General features: G+C 49.0%; 1 protein-coding gene and 1 long non-coding RNA gene across 2 annotated transcripts; both read left to right on the top strand.

Moving 5' to 3' along the window:
* The first annotated feature begins 1,304 nt into the window (after positions 1 to 1,304).
* Positions 1,305 to 5,879, top strand: LOC120245453. The gene is made up of 2 exons (XR_005531793.1): positions 1,305 to 1,391; positions 3,428 to 5,879. It is a non-coding gene; the product is annotated as an uncharacterized LOC120245453 (long non-coding RNA).
* A 1,390-nt stretch (positions 5,880 to 7,269) lies between these two features.
* Positions 7,270 to 9,162, top strand: TLCD2 (TLC domain containing 2). Its single transcript, XM_039252515.1, has 4 exons — positions 7,270 to 7,535; positions 7,814 to 7,896; positions 8,102 to 8,184; positions 8,710 to 9,162. The coding sequence occupies exons 1-4, from the start codon at positions 7,360 to 7,362 to the stop codon at positions 9,160 to 9,162; spliced, it is 795 nt and encodes a 264-aa protein (XP_039108446.1). The 5' UTR covers positions 7,270 to 7,359.
* The last annotated feature ends 13,591 nt before the right edge of the window (positions 9,163 to 22,753 follow it).

The raw sequence follows: 22,753 nt of genomic DNA, 5'->3' as shown, positions 1-22,753 counted from the left end.
CCGAGGAACTGTCTCTCACCCCAGGCTGATCCTTTAGGCTCAGTTACTCTGATACTCAATTGGGAGTCTATGGAAAAGTTACGGATCCCTGTCCACATGTTCCTCTTTTTTGGGTGGGTAGGTGGGGGGTGGTAAATAGCGAAGGGTCCCAGACTTGCCCCTTTAAAAAAGCGGTTCAGTAGCTTTTGCCAAGTCATTGGGTTCCTCTTCGTTTTGCCCATCGCCCGCCCCCCTAGGCTCTGATTGGCCCCTGGGGAAAGGAGCAGCCTCCCCATTGGTCTCCACCTTTGAAATCTCTTCCTAAGCAGGCCTGAGTCAGTGAAAGGCTTCTGGAGGGCGGGACAGAATAGGGGTATTAGGCGGAGGTTGGGGTAGCTTACCAGTTGACACTCTGGCACGACCCCTCCCCTAGGGTCCGACCACTAGTCTTGCTTCTACCCTCAGGTGAGGACTGTACTATGAATCTTTTGTTGGGAAGCTGCTGCTTGAGAGGCTCGGCCTCCAGGCGACTGGGACGAGACCTACTCTACAAGAAAAGTCTCCTGGTTAGTAAGAGCCCGTCAGGGGAGGGGGGACTAGATCTCTCCAGTGAAAGCGGGGACTAGTCGAGGTGGACAGTCTTCCCTCCCCCCAAAAGCCCTCCAGAGTCCTCATCCAATGGCAGAGTCTGCTGGCCGGGAGGCTGATTTCCACCTTCAGTCCACCCACTCTTGCTTCGCCTGCTCCACCTTTCCCTAGAGAGCTATCGCCTCATTCGCAGAGGTCAACGATTCCATTTTGGGGTAGTTTAAAACAAGCACGCACGGCCCCAAAAAGGAGGGGGCTGTAGCCCTTTAAGGACTTAGCCCTTAAAGGCTAAGGAGAGGAGTTTAAAAATGCCAACTCACAGAGCGCGCTGGATTCTGGGAACGAGGTGCCAAGACCGAGAACTACATTGACCAGTGTGCACTGCAAACACACACGCCTTTACTTCCTTCTGCTCTTTAGGACTCGGGTTTGACGTAGCGCTCCTCAAAGCAAGCTGCCTTAGGCGTAGGGCTCAGCCACACCTTTTCACCTATTGGCGAGCTCGTGAGTTGGTGGGCGTGGCCTAGCCCAGCTCCGCCGGGCAAAGGGGTGGCCTCCTTGCCAATCAGAGCTGAGACGGCCGGAGAGGCGGGACCTGGGCAAAGTGCAGGCGCCCCTGAGTGGGTGTGGTCACGCTGCCCAACAGTGGGCGGTGATTGGCCCTGGGCGGTGCAATCGCAGCTTGTGCGTCACGACGCCGCCAGCTGATCGGAGACTGGAGCCGGTGTGTGCTGGGCGCAGGGAAGACACAGCGCCGCCGGCCGTGGGGAACGGACGCACTGATTTGCTCCCCTACCCTCAGCAGCCCCCCCACCCAGCACCAGGTGGGTGTGAGCTGGGGTCCCCACCGCACAGGAGGGAACCGTGGTAACAGGGTAACAGGGGAAAGTAGGGACCTGGTGGCCACACCCTGCCCTTCCGGGGGAGGGGAGAGGGGGCGGCGGGGGCAGGGGAGCTTTGGGGCAGAGGGGCTTGAACTGACTGGAGGAGTGTGGCAGGAGGTTTAAAGAAGGAGCCCGGAACAGCAGTAGTGCCGGGAGGTTTTGCAGACTGTCTAGAAGGGAGACGAGGGGCTGGAGGGCTGGGGGCAGCTAACCTGGGCACCCCCTGGTCGGAGGATACGAGAACTGGCCTCCTAGCTTGGGGAGGGTTTGGACCCGGCGAGTAGCGGGGAGGTAGTTTTCCTTTACTGGCAGTCAGTGGGTCAGGGCCAGTTGAGCGCCCTGGCAGGGAAGGGGTCTCTGGGCGGGCCGGCCCCTCCTCTTCGTTCCCTCCTGGGGATGTTATGTAAGGGGGGAGGGGAGAGGAGTAGGGGGCGGCGGTGCGGGGGCCTTATGCAACCCAAAGGTTAGGGTTTCACCGCGGTTGGTGGGGGAAGCGGGCTGGAGGAGGACCTGGAAACTCTAACCCCCCCTCCCCAGCCTAACTGGCCGTCTTGGGCCCAGAGAAGGTCACCTCTGCACCTCCCCCCAGCATGTCCGGTTGTGGGGCCCCTAGCCCAGGCCTGGCCCTGACCGCCTGGGAAGCCGGCTGGCTGGGTGGGGCGCCTGGGTTAGTCATCACTGGGCTCCCTCTCTCCCCACCTCTCGGCCAACTCTTGGCCCCTCCCTATGGCCTCTCGCTAGGCTATCGCCCCCACCTCCCTCCGGCCCTAGTTACAGCCTCCAACTCATTTGGCCTGTCATCCTGGCTGTCAGACTGGGCTAGGAATTGTCAGGGTGCCAAAGGGTTGATGGAGCAGCTGGTCAGAGGGTCAGTGCCCTGGGCCCACCCCGCCCTGCAGCCAAGGGCACCTGCTTGGCACAGACTCTGAGCAGCCGCTGAGTCCTACGGGCTGAACAGAGCTAGCTGGCTCAGACAGAGGAGAGTGGGAAGGAGTTGGACTGGTCACCTGGGGTAAGGAAGATACCACAAAGTTCATGCCTCCCAAGAGGGTTTTGTAATCTGAAAACCTCCCACCCCCACCCTAATCTTTCTTACCCTCTGAGTATAGAAGTCTGAAGGCAAGATCGCCTTGGCCCCTCACACTGGCATGGGCCATGCCCTTGGACTGAGTGTCAGCACAGGACCGCCCTCCCCAGCTCACAGCCCTCTAGCCTGCCACGCCCCCAGCCCCCTCCCTAGGCCATGCTGCAGGGCCCGGCTTTTCCTGCTGATTCATGCGTTGGAACTGTGGGGGCGGGGCTTGGAACTTGGAACAAAGTTCAGACATGGAGGGGCCGGCAGACAGCCTGGAATTCATACTAGATGTACCCGGAATGCGCAAGCGGAATGCCTGGCATTTGAGAGTCTTGGGGAAGCTGCCCATCCACCCTGCCCATACCTCCCTCCCCTCCAGCCTTAGGTCCCCTGTCCTCTCCTCACAGTCCCTGGAGCCTCTGCTGACCTTCCAAACACTTCCTTGCTCTTCCCCAGATGTAGGCCCCCAAAACTCTCCCAGCTGAACTCCTTAGGAACAAGTCAGTTGGGCTGATCACTGAACTCACATTTCTGGACCTAAGGTACAACTCTTCACCTAGTGCCTGGGTGACTGGTGGGATGTGTCCAAGATTCTAAGTCCTGCCCTCTCTGAATGCTGAAGAGGCTGGGCCCTCCGTGGATGGGCGGGGGAAGCGGGAGTGAGAGCAGGCCTGGGTCTCTACAGCCTTCAGTTCTGGAAAGAGGTGCAAGGAAGTATGTATAGAGCTGCCCCTTGCTTCTCACTGAAGTTAATCGCTATTGCAGGCCCAAGTCAGAGCCAGGAACCCTTTGTGACAAGCTTGAGCGTCTGTTGGAGCTGGACTTTGATGGCCAGTGGGACGGTGTCCCTGTGACATGGCTCTGCTCAGATCCTTCCCATTTTTCTTCCCTTTCCTTTTAGGAGCCTGTCCCTCCCACATCCTCAACTGGCTGAGCCGCAGTAGTTCTTCAGTGGCAAGCTTTATGTCCTGACCCAGCTAAAGCTGCCAGTTGAAGAACTGTTGCCCTCTGCCCCTGGCTTCGAGGAGGAGGAGGAAGAGGAGAAGGAGCTGCTTTCCCCCTCATCTGGAAGGTGACAGAACTGGGGCTGGGAAGGTCGAAACAGCGGGAGTGATGATGATACCTTTCGGGAAGGGGAACCCTGTTCAGTTGGAGACCCTTCCGCCAGATTGGCCCAGCAAGACAGAACAGTTTTAGATAGAGGCCCTAGTTGGATTGGGGGCAAGATGGCTGTGACTACCCCAGGTTAGTTGGTCTGCATCGGTGTGACAAGGGGAAGACAATGGGAGCAAAGAAAACTGCCTACGCCTTTACTCAGATGTCTTTCTTGACCCTCCTTCCTGTCTCCCTTTCTTTCCTACTGCCTCTCCAGGTGAGGTCCAAAGTAAATTTCATCTTCAGGGAAAGGGTCATACCGAAACTCCCATCTGAGTAGTCATGTCCATGTTCTTAGCTTTCCCTGTATTTCCTCAGACTGGCCTAGACTCTGCATACGGGGATAATCACCTATATGCGGGACCCTTGGACCCCTTGTCTCAGCTTCTCCGCCTGTGAGATGCAGAATCACACAGTTGAGTGTGCAGGGGCGAATCAGAAGCCTACTGTGCTGACTCCGAGCCTGGGCTGTCCTCTCCCTGTGGGTGGGAACAAAACAGCTTTTCACAGAAGCTGTTGCCCCTCCCCCATCCCTCACCAACACAGCCCCAGGAGCTGGGGGTGGGGGGAGGATTAGACGGAGGGGGCTAGGGTTAGACCAATGCTGGGGGCAGGAGGAGCTCAGTCTCTGCCTTGACTTCCCCCCATGCCAAGGTGGCCCCAGGCTTCCTCTGCCAGCCGAGCCAGGACTGCAGCCCCTGATGGGGTTCCAACTGCTGGTCCTCTGTTTCTTCCCCCACGTTACCTTCCAGGATAATTTGTGCGACTCAGCTTAGGCTTGTGCAGGCAGGAAATGCTCTTCTCCAGCAACCGGGAGAGATGGGGCGTGGGATGTGACCCCCTTTGGGGCATCAAGCTGTGCAAACCTACCACCCCTGGCTCCTGATGCAGTGGAACTCTTGGGGCCCAGGCTCTGGTGTGGTTCAACCGCGGCCCAGTAGTTGTGCCTGAAGGTGGCCAGATTCAGGGGCTGCAGAAAGCTGTCCTGTTGTGGGGCACAAGATGTACAGGTAGCTGGGTCCTATTCTCCATTTATGGGAGAGGTTTAGGGGAGAGTAGATCATTGACCCCACCCTCTGCAGCCTAGGCTGGATGTGTGTGGGACTGCGGTGGAGGGGGTGGGTAGACTGAGTCCACTCATAGGCTGCAACAAAGATTGCTCTGTCCCTGGACATTGCTTCCGTCCTTTCTTCCCCTCTCCGTTTCACTGGCCACAGCGTCTCCCTCCAGCCCTGGGTATGTGGCTCTGCCGTCCTCACCCATCATGGAGCAGAGATGAGGAGAGCAGCCTGGGAACACGGAGGCAGGCAGAGGACCAGTGAAGGATGAGGCCCGGAGAGCACAGGGCCCTGTCTGGGCACCCCGCAGAGGGGGCCCATAAAGGCCAGGAGCAACCCCGGAGGAGGGAGGACAGCCAGCCTCCATCAAGGACAAGCTCCCAGCCATCAGCTTCATTCACTATTTCTCTCCAGTGTTACTACCTCCCTCTGAGATCTGAGACTGTGTTAAAATGTCCTGTTGCTTCATCCTCCTGCGTGTACCTCCCTACCCTATAGTGTTTATATACAGCAGCTTCAAGGAGCAGGAACCAGCTGTGAAAGGACATGCACAGGAAATTCATAGAAGAAATCCAAATGGATAAAACCATGGAAAACAATGTGTGTTTCGTTAGTAATTAAAGACAAACATAGCTGAAAGCCTTTTTCCCTTTGCAAACTATATTTTAAAAATTTTTAAAAAAGACCCAGTATTGGCAAAGGAGTACTAAAATAACTCTCCCGTACCTTGCATATGGGGGTGCAAATTGGTACGGCCTTCCTGGATGTCAGTTTGGTAGTAGGTGTCAAACACTCAAAGTTTCCGTCGCCTTTGACCTAGTAATTCTACATTTGGGAATGTATCCTAAGAAAATAATTAAAGACTTAGTTACAGGATGCTCACCCCAGCATTGCAGTAGAAAAAAATGAGAAGCAACTGGCTGATTGGGAATTCATTTCTTTTTTGCTGTAATGGAAATTTGCAATGGGGGATTGCTTAAGTAAATCATTGTATATCCATCCAGATGGTGGAGTACTGCACAGCCATTAGAAGTCATGTAGAAGAACATTTGACTGGAAAGAAAAATGCTCTTTGAATATTAAAAAGGTTATAAAAATAGTGTGTATAATGTGATCTCAACTTTTTTTTTTTTAATATGTGTATACTGTAGATATAAAACAGATAAAGACCAAGGACATCACTCTTAAATGTTAGTAATAGCGATTATCTTTGGACGGTGGAACAAAATCATTGTGATTTTCCTCTTTGGCTTTCTATTATTTTAAAAATTTTTTGCATTGTGTACGGTTCTCATATAATAAATAAAATTTAAAAGAATCAGTGTAATTGTTTGAAAACTTTGGAGAGGTAGGTGTGGAGGAATGAAGGGATGCCCCTACCCCTTGGACGTGATGGGGTTTTGGCGAAGAAAAGGGTTGTGAGAATGTGAAGAACTTCATTCTCCAGGAGTAAGTAGCTGGAATCTACCCTCTCCACCTACGGGAAACAGCTCTCTGAATTGCTGGCTTTCAGCCAGCTGAAGAGGTGTGGCGTGGAGTAAGGAAAACAGTAAAAACCTGTCACTCTTCAGGAGATGGAAGATGGGGGGTGGGGAGAGATTTTATCTCCAGGCTGAAAGGTTCTAGAATCCTATGGGTCTTTGATTTTCTCTTTGACTCTGCCCCCCAACCTGGAGGTGACCCTGCGTGACCTCTCCTTGCCGCCTCATATTGAAAGGGAGAATTCTATTCCCCTAACAAGTACCAAGCCTGGGGCGGGGGGGTGGGGGTGGGGTTGCTTTTCCATACTTAACAGCTGAATGGTTTCCTTTTCCCTCCCCACCTAATAGCCAGGGTCCTCTGTGGGGCCCTCAAAAACGGTTAGGGGGAGGAGTCCCTTGCGGGTCGCTTCTCCAAAATGGGAGCTGCTGTTGCATTTGAAGGTACTGCGTAAGGAGACGGGACTGCTGGAATCAATAGGGTTGCTATGATGCGTTAAAGGTCTGGAAACCTCGGGAAGTGGAAAGGGTGGCTCCCAGGAAGCGAGGTACCCCCACAGCCGGGACGGGGTGGGTGAGGCGGGGCAGTGCGGTGGCGATGTTTATGCAAGTGGGAGTGGGTGTGCGCTGGCCTCTACCTTCAGGTCGGTGAGGGTGCCAACGGAGGGATGCCCGGCAGGTGAGAGATTAGCGCAGGGAGACGAGGTGAAAGACAATGGGGCGGGGCCTCTGGGAGTGTCAGGTGAGATTGGTGACCGATTTCGGGAGCTCCGAGGGGTTCGGGGCACAGGAGTTGGGGAAGACCCCCCCCATCGACATCCTGGAGGTCCCCCCTGAGCTCCGTTGCAAGGCCTGGTCTCCGGGAGCCCCCCCCCTCCATCCCCCGCTAGGGCGGGACGGGATCTGTGGCGGTGGCTCCGGGGCGTGGCTCCCCGGCTGCTCCAATCACCACCTAGCCGAGTGATGGGGGCGTGGCCGAAGCCTAGGAAAGTTAAAGCAGATTCCAAAGGCGAGGTGGGCTGGAGAAGCCAAGGACCCACTCTGGTCCGAAAACCAACTCACAACCCCCGCAGCTGACAGTGGGTGCGTCCTGGCTGAGAGCGCCGGCGCCCAAGGGACTACTAAATCAGACCTGTCAGGCCATGGCGCCCTGGGGGCTCCTTGTGACTGGCGCCTCCTTCGCCGCTTTCCGGGGGCTGCACTGGGCGCTGCAGCTGCTGCCCACGCCGGGATCTGCCGCCCAGGACCGTTGGAAGTGGCGGAACATCTGTGTCTCCCTGGTGCACAGCCTGCTCACAGGGGTCGGGGCGCTGCTCGGGTGCGGGGCTTAACGGTCGGGTAGGCACCGGGGTGAGGGTGAGCGGTCGAAGGCTGCGATGAGAAGACCCACACGGGCACCTTCAAGAACCGAAGCGGGACCTTACACAACACTTTTTTTTTTCTTTTCTTATTTTTTAAGTAGGCTCCACGCCCTTGAAGCGGGACCCTGAAAGTCTGACACTGAGTGGGGGGTGTGAATGGGTGGGTGAGCGTGCACAGCGGGAGAATGGCGTCTGAGTCTGCGTGATGCCGACCATGGTCCCCCATCTCCTACAGGCTCTCGCTGTACCCTCAGATGGCTGCCGACCCGATTCACGGCCACCCGCTCTGGGCCCTGGTGCTGGTGGCTGTGTCCGTGGGTGAGTCTGCAGGGAAGGCTGGGCCGGTTTGGCGGGGAGCAACCTTCCAATGGTAATTCCAGGTCCCCAGGTGTCAAATGTTTCTGGCAGCTTTGCTGAAAGAAACTAAAGACCTGGAAAAAGGAGGGTATGGAGATTCCTCTCCAGGAAGTACAACAACTTGGGGAGGGCCTAATGGCCCTGTCCCTCATACCGTGCCCCATAGGTTATTTCTTGGCGGATGGAGCTGACATGCTGTGGAACCAGACCTTGGGCCAGGCCTGGGAACTTCTCTGTCATCATTTGGTGGTGAGACTTGGGGAAGGGGAGACAGGCAGGGTGGTATGCTCAGGCTGGGGTCCTCAATCTCTCTTCAGGTTCCTGTCCAGTGACTTCCCAGAATCTCTGACCCTGTTGGTGCTTCATCCTCCGAACCTTGGGCTGGTTTGGGGGGGGGGGGAGGATTGGCTGCTAGCCACAGCTGGAGTCTGAACACTGCCTAGGTAGCTTGGATTCCCTCAGGTGTCCTGTCGATTGCAGAAATGTTGAATAGGGAGATTTTCTGAGAAGAGGGCGTCCCAGTATAGGGAGTGGGGATGGATGGGGCATGAAAACCCAGGATTGGAAATTGGGGGGGGATGGGATGTACTGTGCAGATAGTTATTATGGAAGGGTGATCTTAAGGCTGTTCAGGCCCCAAGTAAGCATAAAGGGCAGGTTTTTGATAGCATACCACAAAATGGTTGGGAGCCCCTGTCTTCGGGATGGAGATATTGGCACATGATGGCCAACAGTTCACGGAAGGTCCTCTGACCTCTGACCCCTGCTCCCCAGGTAGTGAGCTGCCTCAGCACCGCCATTCTGTCCAGCCACTATGTAGGCCTCTCTATGGTGTCTCTGCTCCTGGAGCTGAACTCCGCCTGCCTGCACCTACGAAAATTGCTGCTGCTTTCCCACCAGGCCCCATCCCTGGCCTTCAGCATGGCCAGCTGGGCCACCCTGGCCACCTTGGCCCTCTTCCGCCTGGTGCCTTTGGGGTGGATGAGTCTGTGGCTGATCCGGCAGCAACACCAGGTGCCTCCTGCTCTGGTCATCCTCGGTGGAACTGGGCTGGTCACTGTGGGTGCCATGAGCGTCATACTGGGTGTCCGTATTTTGGTCAGCGATGTCCTTCGGTCTCGGCCCCACCCACCCATCCCTAGGCACAAGGAAACCAGGGGCCCAAGGAGATGTTGTGATCGTGAGCTTGTCACCAGGGACAGTTCCACTCGCAGCCTGAAAGACTAGAGAGAAGCGTCAGGCTCCTCTCCTGCCAGTCCTGGGGGAGGCATGGCCAGGACAAAGCGATGGTGGTCTACAGTATACAGTCCCTCCACGGGGTAAGGACTGAATGGAATTTTCAGTATCTCGGTTCCTTTTCCGGCTGACTCACACCCCTCCCCCATTCCTAGGATCTAAGAAGAAATGCTGATGTTCATGGCGGGTGGGAAGCTGGGCTCCTGGGCTATTGTTCACTGAATCCCATCTTCAGATGACTGCTTCTTCCAGCAGAGACTCAAAAAGGTACAGCCAGTACTACCAGTGAGAGGTAGCAGGAGGCATGAAGGTAAATGAAACAGCCAATGAAATCCTTTGCTTTGGCACAGGAACAGGTGAAGAAAGGTGAGGTCCTATTAGGATCAGAGAGATCTGGCATGGAGGGGGTGGTGTCGGAGGAAAAAAGACCTCAACTGTGACCAAATTCTAGCAATGGGAGGAGCCCATACCGGTGCTATCGGTAGCCAGTAGGGATGGACGTAATGGTTGCCAAGAGACAGAAGAACTGGGCCACTACAATTGCTGGTATTTCTGGTTCTCAAAGCCACACCACTGTGTTTGTACTTAATATTAGTCCCACTGCCTTTAAAAACAATATTTTAAGAGAGAGAGCATGGGGGAGGGGCATAGGGAGAGAGAGAATCTTTTTTTTTTAAATATTTATTTATTTAGTTTGAGAGTGTGTGCATGCACACGTGCACATGAGTGAGGGAGGCAGAGAGAGAGAGGGAGAGAGAGGATCCTAAGCAGGCTCCATGCTGTCAGCACAGAGCCTGATGTAAAGTTCCATCTCACAAACTGTGAGATCATGACCTGAGCTGAAATCAAGAGTTGGATGCTCAATTCACCTAGCCACCCAGGGACCCCTGCTTTTTAAATTTTTAAAAAGCCTGGCACCTGCCCTTTAAATTTCTTAAGTGTCTTCTGACCTTTTGAAAGAAAACGCAGATTTTTAAAACAATTTCTCACGTGTATTTTTGAGAGAGGGAGAGAGACAGAGCATTAGTAGGGGAGGGGCAGAAAGAGAGGGAGACACAGAATCCAAAGCAAGCTCCGGGTTCTGAGCTGTCAGCACAGTGCCCGATGCAGGACTCAAACCCACAAACCGAACCATAAGATCATAACCTGAGCCACAGTCAGACGCTTAACTGACTGAGACACCCAGGTGCCCCTAGGCCTGTCTTCTTAGGACAGTACTGAAGCCCAGGGCCACGGCAGGGACTCAGACGCCTGTTCTGGGAGCCGAGTGTAGGGCTTTCCCAGGCCCTGTGTTTCATGGAAGAGTGAAAGCAGAGGCAGAAGTCTGTGAGGGAAGGCTTCCACTTGACTGCAGAGGGATTAAGGAATATCTGACTTTCTTCCAGGATTCCTTTGCAAGCTCTCCCTCTCCTTTCTCCCCTACCACTTCTGCGGAATTTTTTTCATTGCACAAAACCTCTCTTTTCTTCAGGCAGAACATCCAGGTATGGGAAGTATAGAGCAGATTAAGATTACTATTCTACAAACCAATGGACAGAAAGAGACATAACCCTTACTCATCCACAGGAAAGACATGAGCAGAAGCAAGAGACAGGAAGATTAAAACCAAAAAATCCTGCCCAAAAGCTGAGCTAGAAGACAAAAGGGATAATAGAAATGGCCGTACACAGATCATGGGAAAAATAGAAGGATCACCTGTGTGGAAGAGACAGAGGTGAAGAGAGATGGAGAGCAAGACAGGGAATCTTTGGCGGAAATGTTGAGAAAGACCATCATGGTTGCTGACAGGAACCAATCACAGAACTGGTAAAATGCTCATAAACAAAGAGGACAAGGAAAAGCAATATAAAAGCTGACAGGAAGGGACCCCAGGGGTGCAAGACACAGATGGTCTAGACAGAGAACTAGAGTGAGTGACAAGGAGGAACAATCCGGCTCAGGAGAGATGGAGGTAATAGAAGCCTTTAGAGAGGTTAGCAGAGCGAGAGAAGAGAGAGGTGGAAATAGAGACTGAGGGGGATTCGTCAAGGGAGCTGAGAAGCAAAAGAACTTGAAGGTGGAGAGGCACTCAGTGGAAAGATCCACCGGCAGAAAAAGAAAGTAGGAGATATGTTGTGTTGGAGACAGTCAGAAAGACAAAGGACAAACGGCTACAGTGCAAAACACAAAGACAGAGACTGCCAGGAGCTGGTAGGCAGAGACTGGTAGGAAGATGAGGAAAAATCAGAGTCAGGGATGTAAATTGAGATAGAAGAATAGGCAAAGGGACTGAGGAGAACCATAGAGAGTGAAAGAAGGGGGGAGGCGGGGGTGGGGGGGGAGGGAGAAGCAGGCAGATTAAATAAACATCCAAAGGAAAGGAGGCACCTGGCCAGCTCAGTCAATAGAGCATGTGTGATCTCAGAGTTGTGAGTTCGAGCCCCGTGCTAGGTGTAGATATTACTTAAAAAAAAAAAAAATCTATGGACGCCTGGGTGCCTCAGTTTGTTAAGCATCCGAGTTCAGCTCAGGTTGTGGTCTCAGGTTTTGTGGGTTTGAGCCTCACGTTGGGATCTCTGCTGTCAGCACACAGCCCACTTTGGATCCTCTGTCCCCTCTCTTTGTCCTTCCCCTGCTTGCACTCTCTCTATCTCCCTCTCTCTCTCTCTCCAAAATAAATTTTAAAAAAAATTAAGAAATAGATAAAAAGGGGCGCCTGGGTGGCTCAGTCGGTTAAGCATCCAACTTTGGCTCAGGTCATGATCTCATGGTTCGTGGGTTCGAGCCCCGCGTCAGGCTCTGTGCTGACAACTAGCTCAGAGCCTGGAGCCTGCTTTGGATTCTGTATCTCCCTCTCTCTCTGACTCTCCCCTGCTAATGCTGTATCTCTCTCTCTCTCTCTCTCTCTCTCTCTCTATCAGGAAAAAAAAAGAAAAGAAAAAATATTTAAAAAATAAATAAAATAAAAACTAGATAAATAGAATTTTAAAAATAACAACAAAAAGTCCAAAACCAACCAAATAAAAATAGCCAAAAGGGGGAAAAAAAAACAAGGAAAAGGAGGGAACAGATGAAGAGAGGAAGAAAGAATAGAGATAGAGAAAAAATGAAATAGATCATTAAATCACAAAGGGGGTGGGACACCTGACTGGCTCAGTTGAAAGAGGATGCAACTCTTCATCTCAGGGCCAAGAGTTGGGTTTTTTTTTTTTTCATGTTTATTCATTTTTGAGAGAGAGACAAACAGACAGAACACAAGCAGGGGAGGAGCAGAAAGAGAGACGGAGACACAGAATCCAAAGCAGGCTCCAGACTCTGAGCTGTGAGCACAGAGCTCGACACTCACAAATCACAGGGCTCAAACTCACAAATCAGGAGATCATGACCTGAGCCAAAGTTGGATGCTTAACTTACTGAGCCACCCAGGTGCCCCTCAGGGTTGAGAGTCTGAACCCCATGTTGGGACTAGAGATTACTTTGCAAAGTTAAAACATCTTTTTTTTAAGTTTATTTATTTATTTATTTATTTGGGGGAGAAGCAGAGAGAGAGAGGGAAAGAGAATCCTAAGCAGGCTCTCACTGTCAGCAACTTGAACTCACGAACCATAAGATCATGGCCTGAGCCAAAATCAAGGGTTGGATGCTTAACTGGCTGAGCCACCCAGGCACCCCCAAAATTAAAACATCTTAAACATTTTTTTAAAGCACAAAGGGAAAGAATAGCACTTAGAGGCTGAGAAGAAATTGCCACAGTTGGAACCAAACACAGGCAGACAATAAGAGCAGAGATGTCAGTTGTAATCAGACAAAAGCCAGAGAGGCAAAAGTATAGAAGTTGAGATAGAGAAACAAAATAGAATCGTGTCAAAGAGGTTGTCCTTAGTAGAAGTAGTATCTTCAAAACTCAATTTGCCATCTTAACCGAATGCCTTCACATTATCTTGAGTTTTCAAAGCAAAAGAAATGTGACAAACCCATGGAAGAAATCCATTCCCTAAGTATGTGCTGAGGTCAATATTGATTTGTCCTGAGCCCTGCCTGTTTTCTTGTGCCATTGACATAAATTCATGGTTCAACGGAGTACCCTCTAGATAGTAGTTGATAGTATCCGTGAGAGATGCCAAGACCTTGACCATTATGGAAATACAGCTGTTCCTGTGGGTTAACTAGTAAAACTTGTACGAGAAGGGTATTAGCTACTAGGTAGGGGTAGAACATAAGTAAACACCTGAAGAATTTGGGATCACACAAATTTTCATCATGGCGACCTAGTGAAACTTCAGGAGGGCAAGACTGCATTGTGATTATAATTAAGTAGATATCTCATCACAGAGACCAGTTATAGATGGTGTGGACCAGATATAGATGATGGGAATTGGAGAGGCGTGGTCAGTTGGGTCTCAAGAAAGGAGCAGCTCAAAAACGCAGAGGTTGGCTAATGCTGCATTTGTACGATGAGTTGCGTCACCGTGGCAGTGGCCTGTCAGACCTCACCATGGCCCCGTGAAGTGGTCGTCAAGACTGACTCCATGCCTACCAAGCTATTGGCTGATGAAGTATTTGTCCTCTGGCACAGAGGAGTGGCTTCCGGGATGGGGGACATTGATATATTATAGTCTTGAAACACTATCCTGGTCATAAATTAATAAATTGCTATGTACATAATTGCAGCAGTCTTTTAAGGATGTGGTTTCTTTGAGTCAGGTTTTCTTGGTTCCAGTGGTGGTCTGATTTATAATGAAATGTTGGCTTGTGGAAGCTTTGCCTTGGGGGAAGTCTCCTCTTGGACCAACTTTTTGACCTACAAAGCTCTAAAGTGTTAGAAGATCCTTTACTACCAAAAAGCAAACTTGGGGCACCTGGGTGGCTCAGTTGGTTAAGGGTCCAACTTCAGCTCAGGTCATGATCTCATGGTTCATGAGTTCTAGCCTCTTGTGGGGCTCTGTGTTGGCAGCTCAGAGCCTGGAGCCTGCTTTGGATTCTGTGTCTATGGCTCTCTGCCCTTCCCCTGCTCATGCTCTGTCTCTGTCTCTGAAAAATAAATAAGTGCTAAAAAAGAAAGGAAAGAAGGAAGAAAGAAAAGCAAGAGAACGGAATCTGACAATTTAGAGTGATTTTTCAATGCCAAGGCTTGGAACCAAAAGAATCTTTTAGCCGAATTAATCTTGAGTTAACAAGAAAATTAATTAGACAGAAATCTCTGTAACTGAGTTGTCAAGGCTTTATCATATATAAAATCTGGATTTGTCAGGCTGAAAATTAGAAGCCCTCACTGGGCAGGAAAGTACATAAGGGAAGTTATACTCTTTTTCTTTCATGTTTATTTTATTTTTAAGAGAAAGAGACAGAGCATGAGTGGAGGGGCAGAGAGAAGGAGACACAGAATCAAAGCAGGCTCCAGGCTCTGAGCTGTCAGCACAGAGCCGGATGCCATGAGGTCATGACCTGACTGGAACTGACTGAGCCACCCAGGTGACCCAGGGGGATTTATTCTCTAAAGAGCTGCACTTGCATTGAAATGTTTGTTTAGAATCACTGGCTTAAAGTCACAGGATCCCAAACTAAACATTTGCTATACTTACCATCGTTAGTCACCTTTCATGCTATCTCCTATCTAACCTCATTCAACAAAGACCAATCCCATTATCTAGATGAGAAAACAAACCTCCGAGAGGTTGAATAATTTGCTCAGATTTAACTAGCTAGCTGGTGGCAGGGTCTGGACTCAAACCCATTTTTTTTTTTTCTATGATACCACCTGTGGCCAACATCTGCTATTTTTGCCTGCCTAGCAGTGTAGAGATTTTCCTTAGAAAACCAGGCCTCTCTTGGGGCACCTGGGTGGCTTAGTCGGTTAAGCGTCCGACTTTCGCTTGGGTCATGATCTCGCGGTTCGTAGGTTCGAGCCCCGCGTCGGGCTCTGTGCTGACTGCCAGCTCAGAGCCTGGAGCCTGTTTCAGAATCTGTGACTCCCTCTCTCTCTGACCCTCCCCTGCTCACGCTGTCTCTCTCTCTGTCTCTCTCCTAGAAATAAATAAAAACATTAAAAAAAAAAGAAAAAGAAAAAAGAAAACCAGGCCTCTCTCACTCCTCTGTCAATGGGCATGTGACCTAGGCGTAGCCAATCAAAACACAATATCCTCTTTCCCTGAGATGCGTTCCTGACACACAACTAGAGTTTATGAGCCTCAGCACCTTGACTTCTGCTTGACCTTTTAGCTAAGGGCACTAAGTGTGTTAACATTGCTAAGCCAGTAGGATGTAAGAGATCGTCTCTGAACATGAAGCCACCACAGAAAGAGGGGTCAGAGATGGAGATCTCTAACATCATTTGGGTGTCTAGATCAAGCTCTGCCTGAAGCTGGAACTCATGGACAATTCAGTTACACAAGCCAGAGAACTCCTGATTTGCTTAAGTGAGTATGAGTTGAGTTTTTTGGGGTTTTGTATTTTGTTTTGTTTTTTCACTTGTGACAGTGAGTCTTTGTTAATACATCACCTTCAAGGCTATCCAGTCTTACTCTTTCAGTTTGCAGGAAATTGAAACCTAGAAAAGTTAAGTGACCTATCCAAGTACGCCCAGCCAGTTTGTAGCATGGCCAGACTTAGAATCCAGGTCTCTCCTTTGGTTCAGGCCTCGTTCTTACACACTACATTGCCTTTTTCTTTATAGAAAGGCTGAGGAGGGGAGAAACATCAAGGTAAAAAGATAGGAGGCAGCTGACAACCGAAGAGCTATCAGATCAGATAAATTGCCTCTGAAGTGGTTATTTCTAAGTCAGGATGCTTCAGTTTGAAAGCCAGACTTATATTCACCAAGTATTGATCCCTGTGCTTTTCAGGAAACTGCAGGCCAGAGGTCCATTTCAGCCTTCCCCTGCAAATGAGAACACCACTTACCTCCATGGTGTGAGCATATTCTTTCCCCTTCTTGCCACATCTTCTGCAGGAACATTCTGTGGGAATGTGTAGGTTCGGTGTAGGTCCATGGATGTGAAAGGTTATCAGACACGCCACGGTGGCATAAGGATTGTTCTGACCTGAAGTCAATTGAGAAACAGATACAGGAAAAGTTCTCTATCCTCCCCATCTCTGCCTAGAGGCAGAGTCCAAGTTTCCCTTTGTGAAGGTGGGACGGTGGCTCCCTCCGGCACCTTTTATCAGGAAGAGAATGACTCCTAATCACACTGGAGGATGAATGAGATTTAATAAGGTCTGCATAACAGACCTTATGAAAATAAGCCTTATTATCGCAGAAGTGATTCTCTGAGTGAGCCCTTTCAACTAAGGATGCAGGCCACGTGACCTTTAGGAGGCGAAGAATGGGAGTTCATTTGTGCAGTGCATCGTGAGGGTCCCTGCAAAGGGCTCTCTGCCTACCACCACCCAGTCCCCAAAACACTGTGGGATGGTATCTGAAATTCCAGGGAGGATCAATGATTTCTTGGGGTTAGGCTTTGCCTCCTCCCTCTGGCCTGCCCGCCTGAGCCCTTGAAAGGACCCGTTTGCCTCCTTGAACTTCACTGGTTGGTGTTGCTAACCCTGAGAGCTGAGAGGCTAACACAGCACATGCCGTAGATCCCAGGTTGAGAGGCCTGGAGAACCAGGGGGCCACGAATTCCAGCTCCTGCTCCGCTGTTGACTTGCTCCCCTCAGCAGTGTGTCCAAATGTGGTTTTCTTCAAGCTCTGCCCTTCCTTCCCTAACCGCAGCTCTTCCCAAAATCTAAAGGTTTCTACCCGGACAGCAAGCAAAGGTGGGGAGCGGGGTAGATGACGGCAATGAGGGCAGGGAAACGGGGGTGGGGTGGGGGGCCACCACCCAGGGAGGGCAGCTGCAGCGACACTTCCTTGATGTGTATTAAATTTTAGAAATTCGGGTGAACTTTGCATTCTGCTTCAAAATCTGTTCATATCCGGCTTAATATAAAATACCATTTGGAATTACTTGGGAGTTATAATACTTGATTGTAAAAATTTTTACAAAATGTCCAGTGAAACTGTCGGTTTTACTATCCAGGAAGATGTGCCATCTCTTTTTAGGTTTATTACTTATTTTGAGAAAAAGAGAGAGAGAGGAGATGAATGAATGGGAGAGGAGCAGCGAGAGAGAAGAGAGAGAATCCCAAGCAGGCTCTGTGCCATTGGCGTGGGACTTGAAACCATGAACCATGAGGTCATGACCGGAGCCTAAATCAAGAGTCAGATGCCTGACCAACTGAGCCACTCACGTGCCCTGAAGATGTGCCATTTTATCTGTGGCTCCAACTATCAATGGCATGCTTCACTTTTCCTTATTTCTCCTTTCAACAAGAATCTATAAAGTATCACATTGAGTAAAAATCCAGATCTCCTGCAGGTTACGGGAACCCTGCACCCAGGATTTTGTTAAAGTGGGAAATTGGGAAAGAAGTCCTACCAGAGGAGGGAAACCGGAGGTAAGAAATGTAGAAACAGGTCATCCACAGACTGAGAATGGACAAACAGCACATAGAGGGGATGGGATTGTTGCATTCTGACATCCAAGGGGTGGTCCGGAGCCTAACTCACGACCTTTCTTCCCAGACCTGCATCCTTTCCTGCATTCTCCCAGCCTGTGGATGGCACTGCAATCAACTCACTGTAGAAGTCAGGAATTTAAGATTCAGTCTTGAGCACACCACCCCGCGTCCCACCCCATACACACCTATCTGATTAATCACCCAGTTTGGAATGGATTCCACATCCATTCATTCCTTTCCATTTCTGCTTTCCCACCCTGGTCAAAGTTACTGCCATCTCTAGCCTGGATGATGTTGATGGTGACTTCATAACTATCCTCCACGAAGCAGCCAGTGTGGGATTGTTCCCATGAACATCTGATCATGTCATTCCCCAACTTGATACCATCCAGATGCCCCTCCTTCTTTTGAAGGTATAGGCATGACTCGGGGCGCCTGGGTGGCTCAGTCAGTTAAGCGTCCAACTTCCCGAGCTCAGGTCATGATCTCATGGTTTGTGAGTACAAGTCCCACATCGGGCTCTGTGCTGACAGCTTGGAGCCTGGAGCCTGCTTCAGATCCTGTGTCACCTCTCTCTCTGCCCCTCACTCCCTCAAAAATAAACAAACACAAACAAACAAACAAACAAACAAACATAAAGGCACGACTCAGGAGCGGTCCTGTAGAGTTGTGCATGATCTCCCCTTATCTACCCTCCGGACTCTTGTGACTTTATATTTGACTCTGTCCGCGCTTTCCTTCTCAGAATCTTGCACCACAATGGCGAGTGCTGGGTAGGCTTCCCATTATCCCCTGCAACTGTCTTTCTGGCTCCCCTCCTCCTCCTCCTACTGTATCCCCTGTATCTTATACACTCTCTTTTCTTTCTTGTTTTTTTTTTTTCTTTTTTACATTCTTACTTTTCAGTGCTCATTTCCAACATGTCTTTTTCCAAGGAAATTTCCATGACCCTCCCCCTATAATTAGGTCAAATCTCTCTGTACTTTTCACTGCAAGCACTTATTACAAGTTTAATTGAAGAACCAATTATGCACATTTGAGGAAAGCCATGATATATATAGAAAAAGAAAAGGGAAAACACACAAAAAGCAAAGACTGCATGGAGAATAAAACTTCAGAAAAGCTCTTATTGTTTTCCTCAGAGAGACAAGAGAATATATTGTAACCATGAAATAAGAACATACTAGCAAAAAAGAAAGAAAAGCATTCAGAAAAAAACAAAAAGAGTATTTTGAAATTAAAAATGTGATACTGGAGGGGTGCCTAGGTGTCACAGTTTGATGGGCTTTGGACTCTTGATCTCAGCTCAGGTCATGATCTCATGGTTCAGGAGTTCGAGCCCCGCTTCAGGCTCTCTGCTTTGGGTTCTGTGTCTCCCTCTTTCTGCCTCTCCCTTGCTCTCTCTCTTTCTCTCTCTCTCTCTCAAAATAAATAAACTTTTAAAAAATGTGATACTGGAAATGAAAAATTCATGGAGGAGTTGAGCAAATCTCCCAGAATTAGGACAGAAAAGGTGAGACAATCATGGAACCAGTGCAGGAGATTCAACGTCAAAATAATGGATGGGGCGCCTGGGGGACTCAGTCCGTTAAGTGTCTGACTTTGGCTCAGGTCATGATCTCACGGTTTCTGAGTTGGAGCCCCACTTCAGGGTCTGTGCTGACAGCTCAGAGCCTGGACCTGCTTCAGGTTCTGTGTCTCCCTCTCTCTCTGCCCCTCCCATGCTCGTGCTCTGTCTCTCTGTCTATCAATAATGAATAAATGTTAAAAAAAATTTTTTTTTAAAAAACATCCAAGTAATGGAAAGGGGTGCCTGGCTGGCTCAGTCAGTAGAACCTGTGGCTCTTGATCTTACAGTCATGAGTTCGAGCCCCATTTGGGCATAGAGTTTACTTAAAATAATAATAATAATAATAATAATAATAATAATAAAGGTGTTTGAGTGGCTCAGTCAGTTGAGCATCTGACTCTTGATTTTGACTCAGGTCATGATCCCAGGGTCATGGGATTGAGCCCCACGTTGGGCTCCGTGCTGAGTGTGGAGCCTGCTTAAGATTCTTTCTCTTTCAGGGCGCCTGGGTGGCTCAGTCAGTTAAGTGTCTGACTTTGGCTCAGGTCATAATCTCACGATTCATGAGTTTGAGCCCTGCATCAAGTGAGCTCAAGCCCCACTTTGAGCTCTGCACTGGGATTGTGGACCCTGCGTGGAATTCTCTCTCTTCTCTCTCTCTTTCTCTCTCTCTCTCTGGCCCTCACTCACTCTTGCTCTATCTCAAAAATAAATAAACTTGAAAAAGATTCTTTCTCTTCCTCCCTCTGCCCTTCTCCCCCACTCATGCTCTCTCTCTCTCTCTATAATTCTATAATTGAGAGAAATAATAATAATAATGGGAATCCCAGGAAGAGAGAACTGAGGGAAAAAAAGAAAATCATCAATGAAGTAATAAAAGAAAATTCGTCAAAACCAAAGAACATGAGTTGCAGTTCCTACATATTGATGGGTCCACAGACCAGTGAAAGAAAATAGATTCACGTTGAGCAAATCATAGGTAAATTTCAGGACACTGAGATTAATGTTCCAGAGGGGAGCATCTCAGGAGCTGGGCACTCACTCCACTACTTCTGTGTCCTCCCATAGGGAGCTGGAGAGAGGACCTTGGGGTGTGGCTTCTAGAGCCAGACTACTTGGATTTCAATCCCAGACCTGCCACTTATTGGCTATGTGGATTGGGCAAGTTACTTGATTTTTCTGTGTCCCAGTATCCTCATCTGTGCAGTGAAATGACAGTAATAGGATCATCATGAGAATTCAGTGAATTAACATATGCAGTGCACTTAGACAAGTGCGTAACAGAGTACATGCTATGTAGTGCTATTGATAGTGCATGCACAATTACATAAGCATGGATTGTTAATCTTGTCAAAATTATAATACAACCAGGTTGGGAGAATGAGATTGTATGAAGGGTATACATATATATGGGAGGCTAGGGCGGGTTAGATCTCCATTTTCTACAATGGAAAGTGGGTGGATAACCTCTAAAAGCAAAACGTCAAGTGGCTCGGTCGGTTGAGAAACTGATTCTTGACTTTGGCTCAAGTCATGATCTCAGAGTTGTTCGATCAGGCCCTGCTTTGGGATCTGTGCTGGGTGTTAAGATTCTCTTAAGAGTCTCTCTCTCCCCGTCTCCCTCTGTCCCTCCCCCTGCTCATGCATATGCCCGCTCTCTCTCTCTAAAAAAATAAAATAAAATAAACTTGGGGCATCTGGGTGGCTCAGTCGGTTAAGTGTCCGACTTTGGCTCAGGTCATGATCTCACAGTTCAGCCTCACATCGAACTCTCTGCTGTCACTGCAGAGCCTGCTTTGGATAATCTGTCCCCCTTTTTCTGTCTCTTCCCCACTGTTTCTTGCTCTATATCTCAAAGTAAATTTAAAAAAACTTTTTTTAAATGTTTATTTTCTTTTATTTTTGAAAGAGAGACAGAGAATGAGCTGGAGAGGGGCAGAGAGAGAGGGAGACACAGAATCCAAAGCAGCCTCCAGGCTCTGAGAGCCTGACTCGAGGCTTGAACCCACAAGCTATGAGATCATGACCTGAGCCAAAGTCAGATGCTTAACCGACTGAACCACCTAGGTGCCCCTCAGAATGAAGAAATAAACTTAAGAATATATATAAAATAAAAGCAAAAAGTCAAAAAGTAACAATACACACTTGTTTGGAGATATGAGAATAAATGCCAAATTAATCAGCGAAAGTTGATGACAGTGGTTTTCTTTGGGAAAGGAGAAATGAGCAGGGGAAGCATAGGCAGCTGTTCTTTGTGACAGATTCTGTGAGACTATATAACTTTGTAAAAGCTGTAACTAAAAATATTCATTGTATAACTAGTTATTTAATATCCGCAGGTAGAATGCATGCTCCAAGCAGGCGCAGCCTCGTTCTGGTTGGCTGTCTTCTGTACCCGGCACCCTGGCAAGGTCAGCACCTGGAGGTGTGTATTAAACTTTAATAGAAATACATCTTTAAGGGTAGGTATGCTTTGAAAAGACTTACTGCATTGAATAGGAGTTTGGACAAGATGATCTCCGATGTCTCAGCCAGTTCTATGATTTTAATCTACCTTCCCTCTTATCTCAGTTTCTCTTAAACCTCTTGCTACAGTCCAAATTCTTGTTTTTCTTTTATGCCTAAATTTTCAAATGAGTGGTTGATACCCATTGCCTCCCTTGTTTTAGGAACCTTCTTGGCAACCGGGAACCATATTGTCCCATTATTTCTCTGAAACTGCTCTCGTAGGTTATAGAATTCTTTCTTGCCAAGATCGTGTCCTTTCTTAGTCTTCCTCTACTTCTTGCATCATCTCATATGGTAGAGGGCTTCCTCTTCTTGAAGCCCTGTGGGCCTCTCCCAATCTTTCCAGCTATTACTTCCCTGGCTTTTTCTGGCATCCTCCTGTTCCAGACTGTCTCCAGGCTTCCTCATTTGCTTTTCTGTTAGTCTTCTTATGGCCTTACTATCCGCTTTGGTCTGTCGATTGAACATCTGGTCTGAGCTCTTAGACTTCACACTTGTGTATTTCTAGCCAGAGGACTCCTTCATTCATATGACCCAAGTCACCTCCAAGTCCAGTTTTAAACTCCTTAAACAATAAGGAGACTGGTTTGGCTGCAATGAATTGGGCCCATAACAATGGCAGCTAATATTGTCTCTTTAGCTCTGTTCCCGGCTCTGTCACTTTGCTACTCAACTGAGCTCCATCAGACTCAGACTATATTTGACCAGTTAAGAGACCTTAAGAGAAGTTCTTAATTCTTTAAGTCTTAAAGTGTCTTCATTTGTAAATTGTTTACTTTTTAAAAATATTTTATTTTTAATTTTTAATGTTTTCAGGAATAGAATTTAGTGATTCATCAATTACATATAACACCCTGTGCTCCTCCCAGCAAATATCCTCCTTAATGTGCCTTGACTACTTAGTGTAAATTATTTGATTTGCACAAATGTTTTCCAGCTTTAAAAGAAAAAGCTTGGAAAACATTGGCAAGTAGATAAAATCATTGGTAAAAAGTCAAAATGCTGCCCAAGCTCTGGAATTCAAGA

Source organism: Hyaena hyaena, unplaced genomic scaffold (assembly GCF_003009895.1).
Source record: "Hyaena hyaena isolate Hyena2069 unplaced genomic scaffold, ASM300989v1 scaffold_10, whole genome shotgun sequence".
Taxonomy (NCBI): Eukaryota; Metazoa; Chordata; class Mammalia; order Carnivora; family Hyaenidae; genus Hyaena; species Hyaena hyaena.
Note: the sequence above shows the minus strand (reverse complement) of the source record. Positions and strands in the feature narration are given on the sequence as shown.